At 45.4% G+C, this 20,936-nt stretch overlaps 1 protein-coding gene across 2 annotated transcripts; it reads right to left on the reverse strand.

The window, feature by feature from the left end:
- Window positions 1–2,591: 2,591 nt before the first annotated feature.
- On the reverse strand, window positions 2,592–18,054 carry fignl2 (fidgetin like 2). 2 transcript variants are annotated; one of them, XM_040192916.2, is made up of 3 exons: window positions 17,829–18,054; window positions 16,286–16,426; window positions 2,592–7,097 (listed from the first exon to the last, which is right to left on the reverse strand). In XM_040192916.2, exons 2-3 carry the CDS (start codon window positions 16,308–16,310, stop codon window positions 5,053–5,055), a joined length of 2,070 nt encoding a protein of 689 aa, XP_040048850.1. In that variant the 5' UTR covers window positions 16,311–16,426; window positions 17,829–18,054; the 3' UTR covers window positions 2,592–5,052. The 2 variants fall into 2 exon arrangements, with proteins under 2 accessions (XP_040048850.1, XP_077948528.1); XM_078092402.1 differs by lacking the exons at window positions 16,286–16,426; window positions 17,829–18,054 and adding an exon at window positions 8,610–8,814.
- Window positions 18,055–20,936: the final 2,882 nt, after the last annotated feature.

Below are 20,936 nucleotides of genomic sequence, written 5' to 3' on the forward strand. Positions count from 1 at the left end.
TCAAACAACTCGAGCGGTCGCCGTGGTGCCGTTCTTTCCTCACTCGATCCAGGTTTCAGATTAGCTTGTTCGTCTGTCTTGGAGCGGCAGACTTCATCGGATGGTTGTGATTCATTTGGTCTGTGTTCTCTCATTAGGTCTTGATACTCTGTACAAACCGCCGAAAGTCTACCATTAAGATTAGACTCTTTACTATTTAGGCCAATATTTATGATGAGAAAATACTGAATTTGTCATGTTAATTTACAATCAAAGTCTCTAAAAGCAGTCAGGATTATGCAGCTGTACCTCATATAACAAAAGGACAAAGAAGATGACTTAAAACCATTTAGAAAACATATTTTAAACCTTTTAAAAGTGCTGGTTTTAGGTTTGGTGTTGCAACATATTTTTCACATCATTGTTTTTGTCACTTTTGTTTGCTGCATTATTACCCTCCATGTGGGCCCAACGCCATTTCTTGGGGTCTTCTTAGGTAAAGGGCCCTAACAGCGGCTTTTCAACATCTGGAACCAATAGCGCTGTGCGGGCTATCTGTGGGACCAGGGGGCTTGGAGGTTGTGGGCTGGATTGGGGTGTAGGGGGGTGGGGGAGGGGGGCTAGTTGCTGCTTTGGCCCTGGGGGTCCGTGTGTCCCTGACTTCAAAATAGACTTGATTGCTAACAGCCGGCAGTCCTAACTCACCCAGTGTCAGAGCTCTCCTCTGATGTCAACCTTGTCAGTATCAAGGCCCGGACAAGACCTGCAGCACGGCAAAGGTGGGGAAGAGGAGTGTGTGAGTGGGAAATGAGATTCAGAGAAGGACCTTATTTTATTAAGGTTGTTGCCGTAAATAACTTTAAAACATAGACAACTCTTCAGAATAAAAAAACGTGTGCATAGGGGTAAATTGTTTTCAGTCGCAGTCAGCACACACCAAATAAATAAACACCAAATAGTCAGAGTAGTCATAGATGCATCCATGAGAAATGTGGTGACTAAATGCATTCGATTTTTTTTTTTTATTACAAATTTGCAATAGCACAAATTCTTCTTCTAACCTTGACTGTCTATTAAACTCAAGTATACACAGCTAATTGTTCTGATCAATTTCAATTATTTAGAAATCAGTGTTCCTACACCATCCATTTTTATTACAGATGTATCAGAGAGGAAAAGTGTGGCCGAGCAACGACCCGACACTCGCTGCCACTCTGTGGGTAAATAGGACAGCAGCTCATTAGCATATTTTATTATCCAATTACAAACTCTGCTCGCCTAATTACCTCCAATCAGCAGGGAGAAGAAAATGATTGACTTCCTGCAGGACAGGAATCACTCAGGACAAAAAGGACAAACTGGTGTTCAGTTGATGTAAAGTGACTCACAGACTGTGGAGGAATGTCTTTGGTGAAATACTACAAACTGTCTAATAGCAAAACCATCGTGTGGACAAAAGGCCTTTTCAACTGTGACAAGTTGCAAGTGCTAAAAGATAAAAAACCTCAGCCGGTATATTCAATGCCTTATTTCTTCATTCGTAATCTTTTACCTAAAATGAATATCCATCCATCCATAGTTAGTTTGCAATATGTAAATATGCCTCCCTTTAAATACGGATGTCACATATCAACATGGTCTGTGCTACATTGGCAAGGTTATTTTGTTCCTTGAGTTTGTGACAAGAAAAGTAGAACATAATTATTAAACAGCTGCCGAAACAATTATCCTTCATCAGAGGATGAAGGGCGGCCGCAGCACAAGGTTGTGCTTGTAACAGAGCTATGCATCATTATTAGACTATTAATTACGCCGTCATCAACACCACTAGCATCGGCGTTCTACTGGGATTCAGTCACAGATGTTTTGAACGCAGCTTTGACACCACTATCCATAACCAGGGACCCTGTTTCATGCCTTTCAACTTTCAATTCATGAGTTCCACAGGTTTACGTCTTCTCTTGGTTAGTTCCGAGTCTTTGAAAGATGTCAGGAAAGACCAGAAATAGCAGAGAAGCTGCCCGCCGGGACGAGCAGTTGTTTACACACAGTGACAGCGATGAAGGACCTCTGTGCTCTGGCGCTGAGGCCTCGGGAGGGGGGGGGGGGGGGGGGGGGGGGGGGTGCGCGCTAGTACTGCCTCTGTTGCTGTTCTCCAAGCCGCAACACATACAAACACACACACACACTCACACACACGCCCGGACAACTACCTGAATCAAGACGCACACAACGCACACAACGCACAGCTTTCTTTCTAATCATTCACACCGGCGTAGATGAACTCGACTGCAAGGAAATGTGTGTTTCGACTCGAACTACAGCTCAGCTTTACATGACCCCATTATGTTGTTTACTATCTGCTGCGTCACATCGACTTTACCTGATAATGAATTTAGTCAAATCCACAACCTTTTGATGTAGTCCCGCGTGTGTCCACGTGCAACGATCATCAGTTTAAGTAACTGTATTGACCTTAACATTAGGGTCAAGCCAGGCTACGGATAAAGACACATATAGAAAGGACCGCCATCATGTAATTTCTGCACTTTTTTTGCAGTCCCTCCACTGTTGAAAAGGGGAAAAAAGAAAACAAAGAAATAACTGCAGTGCAATATGGACAAATTCTGTTTAATATTGTGTGATACTCTTCTCTTAAAATACAGTCTTTTCTGAGGTAGACCATTACAGTTAAAGAACATTATTATCATGTTTAAAACAGACATAAAAAAAGACATGAAATAAATACTTTCATGTACAATATGCCGCAAAAATGAGGTAGAAATGGTTAAAGAAAATGTACAATAACCAAAAACAAAGTTACCGCCAGAACGGATCAAAACATGTCAAATGTAAAAGCTCGTTTCGTTGGACAAACTGTCTGCAGGAGTGGGCATAACAGACAGCGACATTTATGCTACTTGTACCGTTGAGTCATGATTATTATTTAATCACATGTGAATAATCGCTCGCATTATCATCTAAACCATGCCACTTGAGGCAGGGCTTGTTCTGTAAGTTGTTAAATGTGTTTTCAGTTTCTGAGACTGATCAGTATGCACAGCGGGGGTCACTCTAATTGATCTGGCTGCATTGCATGACTGACGCCACCAGCTGGAGAGGGACCGCTGCCCTGTGATATACGGTTGCCGGACATCAATCAGACCGCTTCCACTCCAGAGGACTCGGTGTAGGAGAGGAGGAGGGAGACGGTGGAGGGGGGAGGAGGGGAGGACGCAACGCCACATGGCCACTGGGGCTCGTGGCCAGGGGGCAATCCAATCTAATGCGATTGCACTGGGGAGGGAGAAAAATAATGATGAGGGAGGGAGGAAGGGAGGGACACAGGGAGGAAAGCGGAGAGGGAAATATTACATCACTCCGTGTACATATACCTCCTCAAGACCATTGCAACAGTCCAACACAAATGACCTCTCTACCAGCAGTCCAGTGACCAGCGTTTTCCAGCTGGTGAAAACAGAAGTGGACGACTGGTGAGAAACGCTGTGTCTGGATGTTCTACAGGCTGTAGGTCATCCACAATGTGGCCACATACAGCGTGAGTTCATAGACTTTGGGATTTGCTGAAAGGTACACAGACTTAACCTTTAAGCTGATTTTGCTGTTTTGCATGTTTTGTTATTGTGCTCATGATGTCCACTGTGTGTGCACTTTTATGATTGTGTGCATTGTATTTACGTTTATAAAATGGTATTTTTTGGAAGCCGTAAAACTATCAACAGCAAACGTGCATGCAAGAGGACATGTAAACACTAAACAACACGGGGATTAGCAGTGAACAGTTTGTCCAACAAAAAAAAAGAATCTTTTTCTGTATTCTACATAGGATTTCTTGAAGACAATCATCACTCCACCATAAACTACAATAAGAACAAATGGTTAAAGAACAGAAAAGAAAACATGTTTATATATTCATATATAATAATACACAGATTTATGGCATCAAATATCCTTTGAAATACCTGAATTACATTCAATGTTACTCTTTGTAGCATATTCAAGTTTCTCTCCCGAGGTAAAAGCCCGGCGGAAGTGGGAATTACAAGACTGTCAGGTTTCTCCTCCATCCTTTCTCCTGCTTCACGCCACTCTCTACTAAGACCCTCAGATCACATACATTCTTTATTTTATATTTCTGAGGTAAAGAAATTCTTCCTGAGCATTTCAAACAAGACTACATACTAATAAAACAAAAGGAGTAAGTGAAAGAGAAAGCAGACACGTTGCAGATACACATTTTGCTCTGTCTAAGTGAGATTTTCAGGTAAATTGCGGATGATAAGGAATGTGAGATTAAGAACATATGCATGTAGAAGTTATGGTGCCAGTGAAATGTAGTACTATTGCGGACTTGAATAAAGATATGTGTGGAGTAGCAAGGTTGTACTTTTAACTCAACTCCTGGGAGGAACAGCAGCAGGTTCAGATTTGAGAAAGATTCATTCATTTATTCTGATTTTGTGGATTTGTCCATTTTCACATATGCAGCAATACTGCTTATGCATTTGGTTTGGTATATTTTTGGTCAAAAACTGTGGTTTACTAAAATATTTCAGTCTGATGCCGAAGCCCTTCTTACTGAATAATAAGTGATAATCCAATGAATACATCAGAATAAGATAACAAGGAAATGGACTGGCAATAAATAGGATCCTGAGAATAGCAGTCAAAAGGAGGGCTTTTCCAAACCCTGATTATCCATAATCTTGGACCACGTCACCACAACAAATAATTGATTTTGTCCCGGACCAAGGCTAATCAGGACCTCTGAGAGCATCCAAATAGAGAATAATCTGATTTTTGCGTTGGCCAAAAGACTATCCCACTCAATAAGGCCTATTCCTCTTCATTTTCTTTGGGAAAAAAAGTATTGTAGATATTGATACAAAAACAAAAACTGCACACATGCTTCTGCAAGTAAAACTACTTAATCAGCTCTTCCTTATCGTTGAGCTTCTCTGGCTCTTTTGGCTGCATAATCTGCAATTACAGAACAACAAGAAAACATCCCCATGGGTTTCAAGAGTCCAAGTACAGTGACCGGCTGCGTTCTCAGTGGTTATACATCTTGCTCCACTCTATACAAGTGTCCAGTTCTTTTGTGGTGGTGTGTGGGCGCACCTTGCAGAAGGCATTCTCAAAGTCTGTGAAGGCTGGGGGTTTGGAGGATGAGGGGTGCCCGTGCATGGCTCCAGAGGAGGGGGATGCCGAGGAGAGTGCCTGCTGGCAGAGCTGCAGCATCTCCCACACTGAGAAGCCTTCTGTGCGCTGCAGCACCGCACTCAGCTCCCTCTCGCTGAGGCTGCAGCCCTGGGGCGACAGCGCTTGCAGCAGCACCTGCCTGCGCATGCCCGCATCCGGCAGCCCAACGTGATATCGTTTAGCAAAGCTCCGATGAACTGAATCTTGCAGCAGATCTGGCCTTCCAGTGGCGCACACGAGAATCACCAAACCTGTGGTCCCCGCCTGGGCTTTCTCCAGGACACTGGTCAGCAGTGTCTGCCTCAGCCCCTCCTCTTCCATAGCCTCCACCTGGCTGAGAAGCACCACTGACGGCTGCCGTGCCCCGGCCACCTGCAAGAGAGACCCCAGAATGTGCTCCGCCTCAGCCTTGCCTTTAGAGGCAAGCATGGCTCCACTCAACCGGTAGAAGGAAGCCCCCAGCTGCGAGGCCAGAGAACGAGTCAGCGTCGTCTTACCTCCCCCTCGGGGGCCAAAGAGCAGGACGGTTCTCGGTGGCCGCATCGCCGGGCTCGGCCTCAACACGGGCCACAGCAGGTCCTCCTCTAGGTCGGCCTTCACATGGGTGAGACCGGCCAGCTCGCCCCAGCCCAATGCTGGGCTGCAGTCCAGTAACTCCCCATTGACAAGGTCCAGCACTCGGGGGTCTGGGCTCTTCATACTCTCAACAGTCGGAGCGCACAATAAGGGGCGTTTGTGGGCCTGAGGGCGATGCTGCTGCTGCTGTTGGATGAAGCCCTGCTCCGCAACGCCGCTTTCCCCCGTCATGCCAGCGGGAGGGCTGTACTCCACAGCTGCCCCGTATTGAGGAGACACCAGGGGCTGAGAGGAGGGCTTACTGGCCTTGAAAGGGTCAGTGCTGCCTGAACTGCTAAAGCCGTTTCCCCGGCACTCTGTTTTGTCATTCACACTGTAGGGTGAGTTTCCGCCCGCCTTCAAGGGGTCATAGCTGTATTTCCTGTAACGAGGCCCATCCGCGCGCTCATCCTCTTCCATACTCATTTCAAACGCCTTTCTTTTTAATGTCCCTTCAGACTCAGATGCCCCCAGGTTGGTGATCTGGTAACTGTAGCTGCCTCCTACGACTGTGGGCCGAGAGGGAACTGGAGTAGGGGCTGGTAGACCTGAGGGGAGGTAAGTTGCAGAGGAGTGGCTGTAGCTCGGGGCGAGGCTGTTCTGTGGAGGGTACGTGTTAGGAGGGTAGTTATAGACGGACGTGGTAGGGCTGTAGCTGGGCACTAGGGTCGGGGTGGATTGGAGGGTGTGGAGGGAGGGTGGGGGAAGTGCTGCGCCGGGTTGGGGACAGTACCCTGAGGACAGATAGGTGCCGTTGTAACTGGAGGGGTACTCGCTGGAGCCGCTACAGGAGCTGCTGCCACTGTAGCCGGAGTCTGAGAGGTTACTGTTCACCACCGAAACACTACCAACCCCTGGAGGGCCTGCAGATGTGGCTACAGCCTTTGGACCTGATAGGCTGTCATGGCCTCCAGGGGGCACCAGGGAATAAGAGGCATCGTTGCTGTGAGTCAGTGGCCAAGGGTCCAGCTCAGTCTTTGGGGCATTGAGTCCCCCAAAGGGCCCCGGCTCTGGGTAGGTGCCCACGGCAGGTGGCCGGTCATATGGGGTGTCCAGCACGCCAGAATACTTTTCAGCATAGCGCTTCAACAGGTTGGAGGCTGTGAGAGCAGAGATGTCATCATTGGCCCAGGCGTGGTTGTAGCCGCCGCGGCCGCGGGCAGAGTAGAGGTCCGACTTGTGGGCCGGAGAGGAGGTGGTGGAGGAGACGTCCAGGTGCTGCTCGGGCCACTGGCTGAGAGGCTGGGCATGCTCTGGGTTCCAGTGCATCTTTAACAGGCCTATCAAAAGAAACACACGAGGGAACCAGGTCAGGATTTCCTATAACAACAATAATGTTATAAAACAGTATATTAGTGGTGTAGGAATGAGAAACTTGGGTAAACTTTTAGTTCCAAGATTGCCTATATATATGTTTATATTTTGTTAAATGGCTCTTTTACTGTTTTAATTTGACACACTGTAATACCTACAATACAGCAGAGACTTATTTGATATTTCTTCAAATAATTTATTTATAAGATCTGTTCACCATGATGAAACACCTGTACACTCCCCAAAGAGACAAGATAAACTGTTATTTTTATCCAGGACTAAAAGTTTAAATAATGGTCTACATTTATAATAATTTGAAATAATTTGACATAAAAAAAAAAAAATTGTAAGGTTGAAGATACAAAGCAGTATAAACAGTATTTATCAATGAATATCCAATGCACACATGGTCTGAGCCCCCCTGCCCCCTCTCTCTAAATTGCCTTCTGTTTGGAATGAGAGCTTTAGAGGGGATAGAGAAAGAGAAAGCTGCAGAACGAAGGAGAGTAAAGGCAGATCGGCAGGTTTAATGTGTTTTTTTTTTCCACAGTTTCCCATGTTGGAGTAGCAGTGAGATCCCGCCCCTATCCCCTGTACTGCTAACATCTGCAGGTCTCCCAGAGGACCTTTTGTTATCTCTCGTTGCATGTTGCTCTGAATGCCTGCTCTCTCCGCCCTGCACCCCCAACTACCACCCACCAATCCACCCGCCCACCGTACACCAGAGCTCCGAGGGCCCAGGGGGCGGCTGGACATAAGGAGGGAGGGAGACGTGAGGGAGAAAGTGTGTGTGTGTGTGTGTGCGCGTGTGTGCGGACAGTGGTGTGAAGAGAGTGAGAAGGACAGAAAGAAAGAAAGAAAAAGAGAGAAAGCAAGAGGGGGGTTGGGTTTGGAATTGCAGCATAGTGTGCCATTCATCAGCACAGTCTCCCATGGAACATTGGGAAAGTGGAATGTCTGTTCCTCTGGCTGACTTCAGCACTGGCCGAGCTCTGATTGATCATGGCTGCTCCGCAGCGAGAAGACCGCTGAGCTAACAGCAGAGAGGGCAGTCGCAAAAGAAATTTTGTTCCATGAATTGGTTTCCCTTCATGTCCCCTCATGCAAAGCAATTATTCTCCAGCGAAACGTTCATTGGATGTTGCTTCTGAAACAAGCAGAACATTCATAACTTTGGCGGTCTAACAAAACATTGTGTACAATGCAGCTGCTACATTTCCATTCATCTTTAAGATATATTTACGTGTGCCGTTTGTCCAACTGGGAATTTTTAAATACGACGTATATGTGTGTATTTTATCACATTATGATTGTAGTAGAATGAGGCATTTCACAAAGACTACCTTTTGCTGAGGCATTAGCTCGACATTCCATACATAACTTGGCATTATTGAAGTGTCCTGATTTACCCTGAGGTGAGGACTACTGCCGCCATAGATAGGGAGGTAAAAGGGAATAGAGCAAAAAGACGTCCTTACCGGCCTCACTGCCGTTGCTTCAGTGGACGGCTGATGATTCATTATTCATGGCTGTCTGCATGTGTGGAGCCAGGCTTCTTATTGCCATTTAAAATCTCACTTACTCCATCTCAAATCTCAATGTCCACAGCCTGCAATTCTGCTGCTGCCCTCTCAGGCTCACTCCTTACCCGCTTTCTTTGCGCGCTTCCCAAACCTCCCTATGTGTTTTTTCAGATTACATCCAGTATTTATTCAGTCAGCTGGGACCAGCAGACCAGATGGCCGTTGGATTATCAAGTCCTTCATATTCAAATCCACTGCCTTAAATTCCCAATGGCCAAACCCGTTCAAGTACTTGCCTAAGCTTCAGCCAACCCACACACACCCTACACAGCCAGAGGTGAACGGACATTCTCACACCCTTTTTTTTTAAAACACGCTGAAGACATTGTCTTGTCCACACCCCGATGACCACATTTTTCAGTGGTCTGACTCGCAGGTCTTTGTCCAGGTTGCCGAAACCATATATGTGCTGCAGGCCCTTCCCATCTGCAGCCCAACCAGTAAGCAGCCCCAATAATGGGGCCTGTGTGTGACAGAGATGGATGAGAGCCCAGGGGAGCTCATAAAACCTGCAGCGGGGAGGTATGGATGGAAGAGGGAGGGGAAGGAGTGGACAGCAGGCGCTTCGTCCCCTCGAAGCGGACTGGAGCGGACATTAGAGGACTCGGGGAGGCAGGCCAACTGCTGTCCACTCTATCATCAGAGCAGCACCAGCACAGAATGGACTTCTCTCACACCACCGTCTTGACCGACGTAATGACCAGCTGCGCATAGATGAAGAACCATATCACTGTTAAATCTGAGAGTAATTACTTTCTAAAAAAAAGTACTCAATAGTAGCTTCTGTATGTGCACCGTGAGTCAGGTGAGTGATGGGCTGCCGCTCGCGCCCCTGGTGAACACAGCAGGGTTGCAGTGAGGTTTAGCTCTTTCCGTATAATTAGATCTTGGCCTCGGCTGGATTGTGGTTTTTAGAGCAGCAGTGCTCCACAATAAACTGAGCAAGCTCTAATCTACACTCCTGCTTAAATCAGAGCAATCACAGAGATTAATTCACTAGAGGAGCAGGAAGAAAGCTAAGATTAGAAGCAGGAAATCAGGACAATGTGGATATACTGCGGGTAGCAGTGCAATCATTGGATTCATTTAAATAGGTTTCACAGCCATGCTGGATAATATTGTATGTAACAAAGAAAACACTAACTGCTACAACAAGTTGTGCGTTTTGTATTCCAGATGTGAGTAATGTTGAAACTTTCCCTTTTATCGTTTTCAGCTCCAATGCTTCAACATTTTCCTCTCTGGGCCACACCCCCGTCAACTCCATCTTACTCACATTAGAGGTCGATTATGGATTTTAAAATGAACAGACACACTGGATAAGGACCTTGATATGTTTTCAAATGCGAATCCTGCACTTTTGAATAATTCGATATAAGTAAAGCTGCCGTTTGATGTCGTCAGAAAGGAGTTTGTAGGCAAGTATCTGCTATATTTGATCATTTAGGGTGAACAGAAATTGGTTGAATAATACATAAAAAAATAGTAGGGAGACTTCTTTTCTACTAACGGATCACCTTACTTGGATGCAAGGAGCTTGATAACAACAAGTATGTGTGCACATGAAACTTTCCAATGTGTGTGTGTGTTCTTGGCCCCAGGAGAGACAGATGTTCTTCTGCTGACCGCCTTACTGTCTTCGCGGCCATTGTGCTGAAAGTCCGTCCAGCAGACGTGCGCGGCTCTGCAATCCAGTTGGCTCTGAGACAAAGCCTAAAAGATCCTATTGTCAGGGACCTATCTAATTATGGAAATCTTATTAATCTATTCAGCAGCAGTCCTCTGACAGCTTTTGTGTCAGCCTGGGATTTATTGAGGGACCTGTGTGAGCTGCATCCCATTGTAGCAGTGCGTGATGAACACAGTGGCACGGCTCTCTCCAGCAGAAACCGCTTCACTTAGGAGAGGCCTGAAAACTAAAATTAGACTTACTTATGGCTCGGAGGGAGCGTGCAAGGTTCATTTGAGATTTCTGCCCTCAAATGCTCCAATCTGCCATCTGCAAAGTCACTGAATCTCATGTTGACACAGTGAAACCGGAGATGTTTTGGGCCTATATAGGCTGGGAGAACTCTAGACCGTGTTGTGGTTTCCTATAAAAGAAGTATTAGTGGGCGAGTTGAAACGTTATCTTGGCAGGAAGCCTGGAGACGGAGGGCTCCAGTGGCGTTTCACTGCTCCCCTGAGGTTGCTTTCCCCTTCTCCCTTCCCAGCACTTTTGTTTTCCATGCCCCGAGGAACAAAACGGACAGGGATGCAACAACCCTTCTGGGACAGCGTGCTATTAAAATGTGCCGATTGTGAAGAGGCCGCTTGTAAACAAGAATACTGTGGATCAATCAAATCAGGAATCTATTCATGGCCGAGTTCGACCCCCACCCACAACTACCAGCATCTCCACTGCATCCTCCGTTCTCCACCCACAGGCACAAATAAGGGAGAGCAATGTGCTTGTGCAAAGATATATTAATTGTTCACCGTTGCTAATCTCACATAAAACATTAACAATAGCCATGATGCAAACCTGCTTTGCTGGTAAACTTTGGTTTGCTTTGCTAAAGCTCTATTTAATGTCTCTGTGTCGATGTATTTGTCTTTACCCTTTTTGTATTCACATGATTGCACAAAAAAAAAGCGTCAAATGAATGCAGTTGAAGTACAGAGAACAGAACCGAACTAAATGACAAATAGCAGCGAGTGGAAGGGAAGCAGGGTGACAAACACTATATTTGTGCTGATGAATTACAATCTAGATTCTACCATCACTGCATCAGTTATTACGTTCAGCAAGATGATCATTGGATTAGAGGATGAAACTCATGCTGGAGATGAATATGAAGAGAAAATGTCCTTCTTGGGGTTTCGCACTTCTGTGCATTTGAGCAAACGTATCCAATAAACTTCTTTGTTCTGTGTGCAAAGGGTGAAGCACTTACAGTATAATTTGTTATTTACTAGTATTTGTTATCTTGATTTGTTGTTCACTCTTGAAACCCCTTAAGTTGTCTGTTCTCAAGTTCACTGTGATTTATGACACTAATATCAGGCAGGACATTCTCACTAGTCCGCTGCATACTGCATACCTGGTCTGTCATAAAAACTCCAATCTCAGAGGCCGGCCACAATTCACCGTGTGGCAGGTTGAGACAGTGGAAAATTGTCTCACTTTGGGAATGAAATGCACATTTCACAGCTCAGCTTTAACAAAAATAACAAACAATTCTAATGAATATTGTGGAAATGTGTTAAATACTCAAGTTACAAAATAATACAACAACATTCCCGCCACAGAAGCTGAATAACCTTATCTTGTGGGGGATTTGTCAAAGAAATATTAAAAGGAAGTTTGTGCCTTGAGACAGGTACAATATGCACGCTGGGCAACACGGATCATAATTCCTCAGACATGCATTGCTAGAGCAAATAGTAAAACATCCATGTGTTGGTCACAGGGCTACTATCAATCAGAAGAAACACAATCCCACTCTCTGCCGCTCGCTCCCTCTGGCACCCCGACTCTTTTTCATGGCCCTCAAAAGATGTAATAACAGGAGAGTGCGGGAGCTCTGGTGGGGAGTTTTCACACCTGCTGCCCACTGCACAAGCACACGCAGCTCTTTTCATACACGCCCAGCCACTCGAATCCCAGGAGGAAGGAGCTCATCCCCTGCAGTGGCATTGAGGGATGTCCTCTGTTTGCATCTCTCCTGCGATCTCTGTGCCTTCCTCTCTCCGTGGGTAAAGCCATCTGTACTCCAGAGTGACACTTTGACTTACTCCATTTTCATTCCCCTCTGGGAATGTTGGCGTGTAAGAATAGTTTGTTAGTGTGCGCTAATAGGGTTGCATTAGAAGAAAACGTTTAAATACAATGAGTATTTGCAAGATGATGGTAAAATCATACCGCTCTTGTCTGTTGTAAAATATAGCTATTATTTAACAGATCAAGCAGTCAATCAACAGTCCAGATAAGTGAATGAATATGCGGAGTTGTTTTGCAGAGGAGATGGAGGGGAGCAGCATCCAAACTACTAGATGGGATTTGTTAAACATTGATTGATTGACAAAGGTGTTTAAAATCGGTAGGATTGTGCAGCAAAAAAACAAAAAACAAACTCCCATCTGAGAGCTAATTTTACAGCCCTTTTCTCAGCACTCTCCAAAACTAGAAAGCTCTCAGATTAATTGCTGGATACCTAATTTCATGCTCGTAATTTTAGAAACAACTCCCCCATCCCCCGCGCCAGCTAACGCAGGTCCACAAATGGCAGAGCACGGCCCACCACCGCCCCCGTAAAACCCCCCTCCCCTTCATGAAAAAAAGAGGGGCCCTATTTTCTGTGACTGCAGGCTGGCTTAAGGTCATTGTGTCCACTAATATATCAGAGAACAGCTGTCCAAAGGCTCTGTGATGACCAATCACCTCTTCCATCTGTCTCACTCGCCCAATCTCTGCTCTGTCTCCTCCTCCTCACCTCTTTTACTGGCAATCTCCTTCTTGCCTTGATTCTCTGCATCTCCACCCCCCTCCATGTCCCCCCCCTCCATCCACAACCCGTGCGTGTTGCATTCGCTCCTCTCTGACCAAATCCCATGGCCTCTCTGTGTTCCCACCTTATTCTCTCTGCGCACGGACAGCCCAGTGATTTGTGGTTTTCCGTTTGCACGCATCCAAATTGGAGGAAACTCAATGTATCAACAGCCACGCTTCCCTTTGTTGCGGTGCGGCTCATGATCCCAGCACAACAAATACCTTATGGCATAACGATTAAAGTTTGCTATTTCTCCAGCGTGGGCATTTCACTAATTAGCTCTGCTAGTGAGAAAGAAGTTGTGTCTCATTGTCGAGCTTTGAATTCTGCTGCCTCAGGAATCCAGTGAAGTGTTGCCATCCAAATGAGCCTCACCACCTTGCTTCTTAATTGGGCCCTTAACGGGAGCGGAGGTCTCCTTAATGAGCTGATGAACACTCAGGGAGACAGAGCCCAGGGCCAATGGACCCACAGGGCCTTGGGTCCCTAACCTTCTTTTCTTGTGGACACAAACGCATGCACAAGATACACATAGACATATACACACACAACCACACAGACCGGGGGCTAATTAGAGCCCATTCACACCCTTCACTGATGATTCCGTCACTTATTCACACACACACACACACACACACACACACACTTTGGCTGGCTGTGTGTTTACTGAAGGGCCTCACAGGCCCCTCCACTGCAGCACTCACATCACTCGGCCGACAAAAGGAATAGACACTGACGCAGCCCTCCAACCTGCTCCTTCAGGATGAGTTCTACTTCTTTCTTCGTCTATACAAACTACTCCATGACTTGGCAGAGTCATTCACAAAGACACTTGTACGAAACATAAAAACAGAGCCAGTGGGAGAAAGGAGAGGGGTCAGTCAGAGGAGAGCTATAAAAACGGCAAGATTTGGACTCCGGTGTGTAGTTTCTTGTGTGTGTGTGTGTGTGTGTGTGTGTGAGAGAGAATGTTGTTTTAAAAGAAAAGGTATCGCTACACCAGCAGGGGCCCCAGCAACAAGAGTTAGGCCACTCTTGGGTTGGCGGCCTGGGACTGATTTAAGAGTGTGTTTGAAGTGCAGATTACAGATTCTTTGCACCAAATCCCACCAGGAGTATCCATGGCCCCTGGAATCTCTCTCGGGTTTCTTCTCAGGTTCGGCCGTGGCTGCTTACCCCAGCTTGAAGTCCTCCGGACTGGCGAGGGACGAGTAGCCAAAGGCCGGGGACGGCAGGCGGGAGCGGGACGCATGCACTGGCTTAATGTTGCAACCAAGTTATGGGGTGGATTCGTGGGGCAGTCGTCATGTCAGAGAGGGAAGTATCTTTGTGGAGGTACCTGTCCTAACTATTTGTCCCCGTGTGCAAATCTACACAATGGGGCAGAAATGCCTAAAGCAGGAGTCAGAAATAGCATCGGAAAGTTGGAATGCGCGACATTCCCACAAAGGGAATTTCAACATGAAGGTGAGAGTCTTCGCATGCCCGGCACATCCAAAGTCCCACGCAATTGTAGTTTTTACTCAGCAGAATCATGACTACAGACTTTAAGCAAAAGACACTGAGCTGCAGTGTTGCAGGCGAGCACATAGGTGTGTTTGTGTGTCACTGGTCCGAGAGTAAACAACAAGACTACATGACACTGCTGTTCGACGCTCATATGTTCCCTCCGTCTACATGCACGCACACTAGCAGGCTGTTCTGAAACGATCTCACTGCTGGAGAGACTCTGCAGAACAGAAATACTCTGAGCACAAAGAGCTGTGAAGCCGATGAAAACCATCATTGTGCGCACCGAATGCGAAAGAGAATTGGACACAAAAGGCAAGTACGTAGCACACTAGAAGCTTCCCAGGAGTGTGTGTGTGTGTTCAGTCAGTGTGGACTAGCAGGGTGCAGGGAGCTGATGGAACAACCACACAAACAGGCCTTGATGGGAAGCAAAATGAGTATGCATGTTATGTTTGCATGCTCATGTTTTGCAGTTGAGCAGCTGGATTCAAAGTCATAAACAGAGAGGAAAAAACATTTTCTGGGAGAACGGGTATTCCATCAACATCGTAAAAAGCCACTTGAGAAAGGACAGATTTCATAACGACACATAAGGTCAACCACTTCAGACCTTATGAAAAATCACTCATCTTATACGTGGGAAAATAATAACATTTGCTATTTCAAGGGTGACATTTACAAAGCAACATTTGAAAAGAAAACAAGGTGTCGTGGTTCCTGTCAAACATTTGCTCAGGACGCTTTAATCAAACCCTTTTATTCAGTCTTGGCTTACAGACTAAAATGCATTTTTGAAAAAATACAAATCAAAAAGGTTTTACCAACACAAGTTATACTTTTTAATAAAACCATTCTTTTGGATTTGTCCTCTCTTTCTTTTAACTGTCATGCCGATAATGCTCCATTGAGGAAAGTTATAGAGCTGGGAAAAAAAGAGCCCTTGAGGCCGAAGCAACGGAGGCTGCCCCATGCTGGCCGGCACACAATGCTGTTTTGGAGAGCCAGAGCCCTGGACTCAAATGAATCCTGGTGAGAGGGTGCAAGGGGGGAGGTCAAAACTGGACACATCAGTTATCAGGTCAGCATTGAAGGGAGAAAAGAGAGAACATGGGGAAAAAAATGGGGGAGCATTGGGCAGCATGTGTGGTGTTCAGTCCTGAGCCGCATTGGTAAACTGACACTCGTTGCTTAAAGCATGTGCCTTCAAACCTCTCTATGTCCCTCTGCAGCTTGTTGATTAAACATTCAGGCAGGATCGGATCCAGAGGTTTAGCATTTCCACGGTGCACGTCAAGGGAAAGGTCAGGTTTTCTGTAATGAGGCTTGGACATTTTCAGTCCCTTTGTCTTTTCCTTTCTTTTCTTTTTTTTACAGTTTTTCCTTATGTTTGCAAAACACTGACCGGTGTCCACTCCCATTATTTTTAGAGGTCGGGGTTCATTGATTCAGGCAAAGTCCAACTAAGTGAAGTGGAGCTTTTTAAACATGGCGGTAAGGTAGAGAGAAAGAAGGTTGTAGTGTACTTACTATAGGGGACAATAGGACTCAGCATTCTGTGGAGCTGGTCTCAGTAAGACGGAATGCTGGTTTGTGAAAGGCAGCTGAGGTTAGCGTCCGTCCAGCTGTAGTCCATCACTAGCGTGAACTCGCACTGACGACAGAACAGCCCTGAGAGAGAGAGAGAGAGAGAGAGAGAGAGAGAGTGAGAGAGAGAGGTGAGGCAGTTACAGGCCGCTGCACAATGTCTGGACAAACACTCACATGTCAACCAACCCTTTTGCACAAAGCTCACACAGCAACACAAACCTAAATACACACAAACACACCGCCCAGAATTCCCCCAGAGTATGATAGAATTACTGACCATCTGAGAAGCCGTAACAGTGTAACACAAACCGAATCCGCCAAATTGACACACAGAAGGGCATTCATTGTAGTTAGGCATTAAGCTGATTGTGAAGCCGTGTTCAGCCTCTAAAGACGGCTTTCTAAATCTGCCTCACAAAAAGAGCCATGCATACCACTGCTCTGTGCACTGAGGCAATAAAGACGGCATTCTCAGGAGACCGGACGCTTTTGGAGCTGTGTAAACTTTGCAATTATAGTATAACGCTGTTTGAGGTGCAATGAGAATTTAAATCATGTAAATAAAAAATATATATAATTATCCGACTGTCGTCAATTTTCAAAAGATCAGTACAAATAATCTCTGTATGATTAAATGTCTGATCAAATGTCTCTCTATTCTGGTTTGTGCTGTAAAAGTTCAATTTTAATCACGCACAGATTAAATACAGATTAATGTTTTGGTTTCTAACGTTTTATTCTGATATGAGACACCTCTCAAACCCAGAAGATTTAAACAAATTTAGAAAAGGATTCTTTTCACAACAGCTATTTGGGTTCTTTCTCAACTCGATGTAAACTAATGCATATTTTCTCATCCACCTTGCTGCTGATCTGCTTCAGAAAATATAATGTAAATCAAGATGAACAAAATGGTCTTTCTGTTTTAAAAAATAGTGAAATCATCTTTAAAAACAAATATGTACATTTGTCTAGAATTTGTGTATGTGTTGCAAAATATAAACCCAAACATATAAAACAAGTAAACAGTATTTAACATTAGTAATGCAACATTTTGACACAACACAGAGAATCTCTTTTCATTTATAACAACATGTTGGTTATTATTTCATATTAAATCATAAACCGTTTCACATGAAAGAGCGATAACGCAATGACCACAGGCTTCACAAACAGCACTGCCTCCGACTACGGCTCCTTCCTTTGGACAGTCAACTTTTAACAGCCCAGAATGACTAACTCCACCCGGGGCAACAAACCGTAACTTCCACTGAAAGCAAACACAGCTCTGTCTTCGCACGATTCAGAGAAAGGCTTAGAGGTGAAGGCAGATTTCAGAGGTTTGCTTTGCTCAGAGAAATGCCTCATGATCACAGAGCTGCTATAACGTGCTCAGCAGCAGCAGTCTAACTTCAGCCAGCCTGCGAAGCCCCGTCAAACAGCAGTGACAGCAGATCAACACAGAGAAGACAGGCTGCCTTACCTATTCATGCCTGCACGTCCTCCATCAGATCTGAGAGCGCTACAATAGTCCCTGGAGCAGAGCAGACTCCTGTGTACACTGCTGTGCTTTTTTTCCACATATGGGACAAAACTCCACTCTTTCTCCCTCCCTCCTTTTCTCTCTCTCTCTCTCTAGCCAGTGACAACAGAGTGAGTACTCGGCTCCCTTCCCCCATGGATCTCCCATCCCCCTACCCCTCCCAATGCTAAAAGCATTTAAGTAGAGAGAGAGAGAGAGAGAGAGAGAGAGAGAGAGAGAGAGAGAGAGAGAGAGAGAGAGAGGCAGAGAGGCAGAGAAGGCAGAAGGGGTGGGAACTGACCAATCCTGCTCTGGAGAAGAGAGAAGAGGGCGATCATGCTGAAGCTTGGACACAGAGAACAGTGGTAAAAGAGTTTAGGGTTGGAGGGAAATTAACAGGGTAAATTTGGTTAGACCGAAGGGGATTAAGAAAGATTGCAACAGCGGCGAGATTGTGGTAGAAACATAAACAAGGAACAATCTGTCATTTTTCTCTGTGACACTTGATGATCAAGGCACTGTTGTATCATTTACTCATTAAAAAATAATTACCACTGTTTTTGCAATGAGGAACTTTTCACTGGTTATGAAACCATCCTTCAGCAAGAATATTAGGTATCTCTATAAACCTATTCTTTATACTAGCTGTTGGTAATACATGGTCAGCCTCAGGAAAAATCAGACAAAATTATGCAGGTTCATCAGAAACTATTGTTGTAAAAGAAGGACGGCCAAAATAAACACAAGATTGAATTTCCTTTCTAAATCTGTAGGCAATCACTCTGCAGGAAAAAATTTACAAAAAAAAATTTGCCAGAAAACACAAGCTCGGCTTTTTCAAAGATGGATTAAACGGTTTCACAGCTCAAAGTGTTCCAAATCTCCACGACCATGTAACAAAAAAAGAATGCAAAACGCTGCCAAAGGGAGGCTCGAGTTCCTTTCATCTTGGGAAAGCGTCTACTTTATGACGGACATATCACCGAGACAGAAGACATCCAGCTAATCACGGACACAGACCCCTCCATTGGCCACGCCGGCACAAAGTAGTTGCCAGCCCGATGGTTGGCCGGAGCCTCATCGCCCTCCGCAATGCATCAGTCATAGCTGCTATTCTTTGGGAGCACTAACGGTCCAAAGACACCGTCGCTAACTGTTCACACAAATTTGCTGTTAATTCTTTTGTTATGATAGTTTGTGTGGAGGCCCGCTTAGGTTTTGGCTCAGCACCAGTTCGGCATCTGAGCGGCCCACAACCCAGGTCAATAAATTTTCACACTTCTAGTACCAGAAATTCAGAAGATTAGCAACATCTCCCGACCTTTTATCATCTCCGGTCCCAACGTCTTCAGCCAACTTCTTCAACCGATCCAAACAATATCGGTAAGGTTCTCGGCCGCTCGTGTTGCCCCGTATGCCTCACATTCATCAGTTTCCAACATCAGAAGGCCTTCCCAGGCCAGATGGGGTGGATGCACGAGATATAATCCCTTCAGCATGTTCTGGGTCTCCCCTGGGGTCTCCTGCCACTTGGACGTGCCCAGAAAACCTCCAGTGGGAGGCACTCAACTGACGTTCTCCACCTTGCGGCTGCGCCGAGTATCCTGTCCGCCACGAAAGTCACGAAAAGGGCCAGTGATGAAGTGCAGCCCTGGCGGAGGCCAACACCCACTGGGAACGTATCTGACTTATTGCCGAAAGTACTAACACAGTTCCTACTGCAGTCATACAGAGGCCGGATGCCCCGTTGAAACGGGTCCTGCTTCCCATAATCCCGCAGCACACCCACAAAAGCCCAGAGGAACCCCAACTCACAGGACCCCTCCAGAAGTCTTGCGAGGGTAAAGAGCTGGTCCACGTAGCCTCGGCCACGTAGAATCACACTGTTACGCCTACTTTCAAGCACCCTGGCATAATAAGCTAAGTAGTGTAATATTCTGATAGTTCAACCACAGTTGAAAATGGGCACACTGATTATCCCAATAATAAATATCACACAAAGGATCACCACAGTATAACAACATGTTTCCTCTCTTAAACAAGTAGGTTACTGCCATTAAAAGTAAAACATTTTTAAAAGACAGAATCCATGAAGCTAAACATTCAATAGTTACAACACATAGTGTCAACCAGGCATTTATGATCGGAAAACTATTTTGGTGGGAGAATTTCCCAAGCTCTATCCATCTCATGGTCAGGTGCTGTCCTAGTTTAATTTATTTGCTCTCTACGCACAGCTGTCAGGCTGTTTTTAGGGCCACACTGAGGGCCACATGGCCAAGTCAACTCCTCCGGTTACACGGAGACGGTACTCTAATCAAGCTTCCATGTTTCCATAAACACACACGGTGCACCACAAGCAACATTTCACAAATGAGCACATAAAATGACTGGACCAGCAAAAAAACAGCGAGGGACATTTTGGTCACATGTTTGGTGTCCAGAGCATCCCACGACCTCATCGTGGGACAGTATCATAAAAGTGTTCTACTGACATGAAATTAGTAGAACTAGAAATTCATCTTGTACCTCAACTATGTTGTATCACGATATTGTGTGGTGACGTAACTTTCTCACGTTGAACACTAAAAGGATTATTTTAGGTCGACATTTCTAAAATAAAGCAATTGGTTGGAACTATTGTCTATATGGAATATAAATAGCCAAAGCACTGTAAAATGATCCAAAACTCCATATAAATATCAGTTTGCCCACCAACGTCCTGGTTCTACTTTAGCCTACCTTGACATATACACACAATCAATTTGGCAATGTTGGCTTGTTTCCAACATACGTGAAGGCAAATGGCTCCTGTATTGATGTGTTCCCACGTACCTCAGTGAGTACAGTAAACTGAAATAATTGACTGCCTAAACTACACAAATCAAGTTGTAATAAAGCACAATTATCTTTTAAACACAAGGCCTCTGAAAAGTCGATGATATGTGGGTTGAGCTATTTTAGTATACTGTATACCAAAGCGTTCCGTGACGTGGCTCAAACCGTAATGTAGGTCAATAAACCCATTGGAGGAAACACATCATTAGCGTGGTTACAAAACTCAACGCA

Source organism: Gasterosteus aculeatus, chromosome 2 (assembly GCF_964276395.1).
Source record: "Gasterosteus aculeatus chromosome 2, fGasAcu3.hap1.1, whole genome shotgun sequence".
NCBI classification, from domain to species: domain Eukaryota; kingdom Metazoa; phylum Chordata; class Actinopteri; order Perciformes; family Gasterosteidae; genus Gasterosteus; species Gasterosteus aculeatus.

Coding starts and splice junctions, on each gene's coding strand:
- fignl2 (XM_040192916.2), bottom strand. CDS start 16,310: ATGCTGAGTCCTATTGTCCCCTATA. Junction 7,098..16,285: donor GAGTCCTATTGTCCCCTATA/GTAAGTACACTA, acceptor TTCTTTTGATAG/GCCTGTTAAAGATGCACTGG.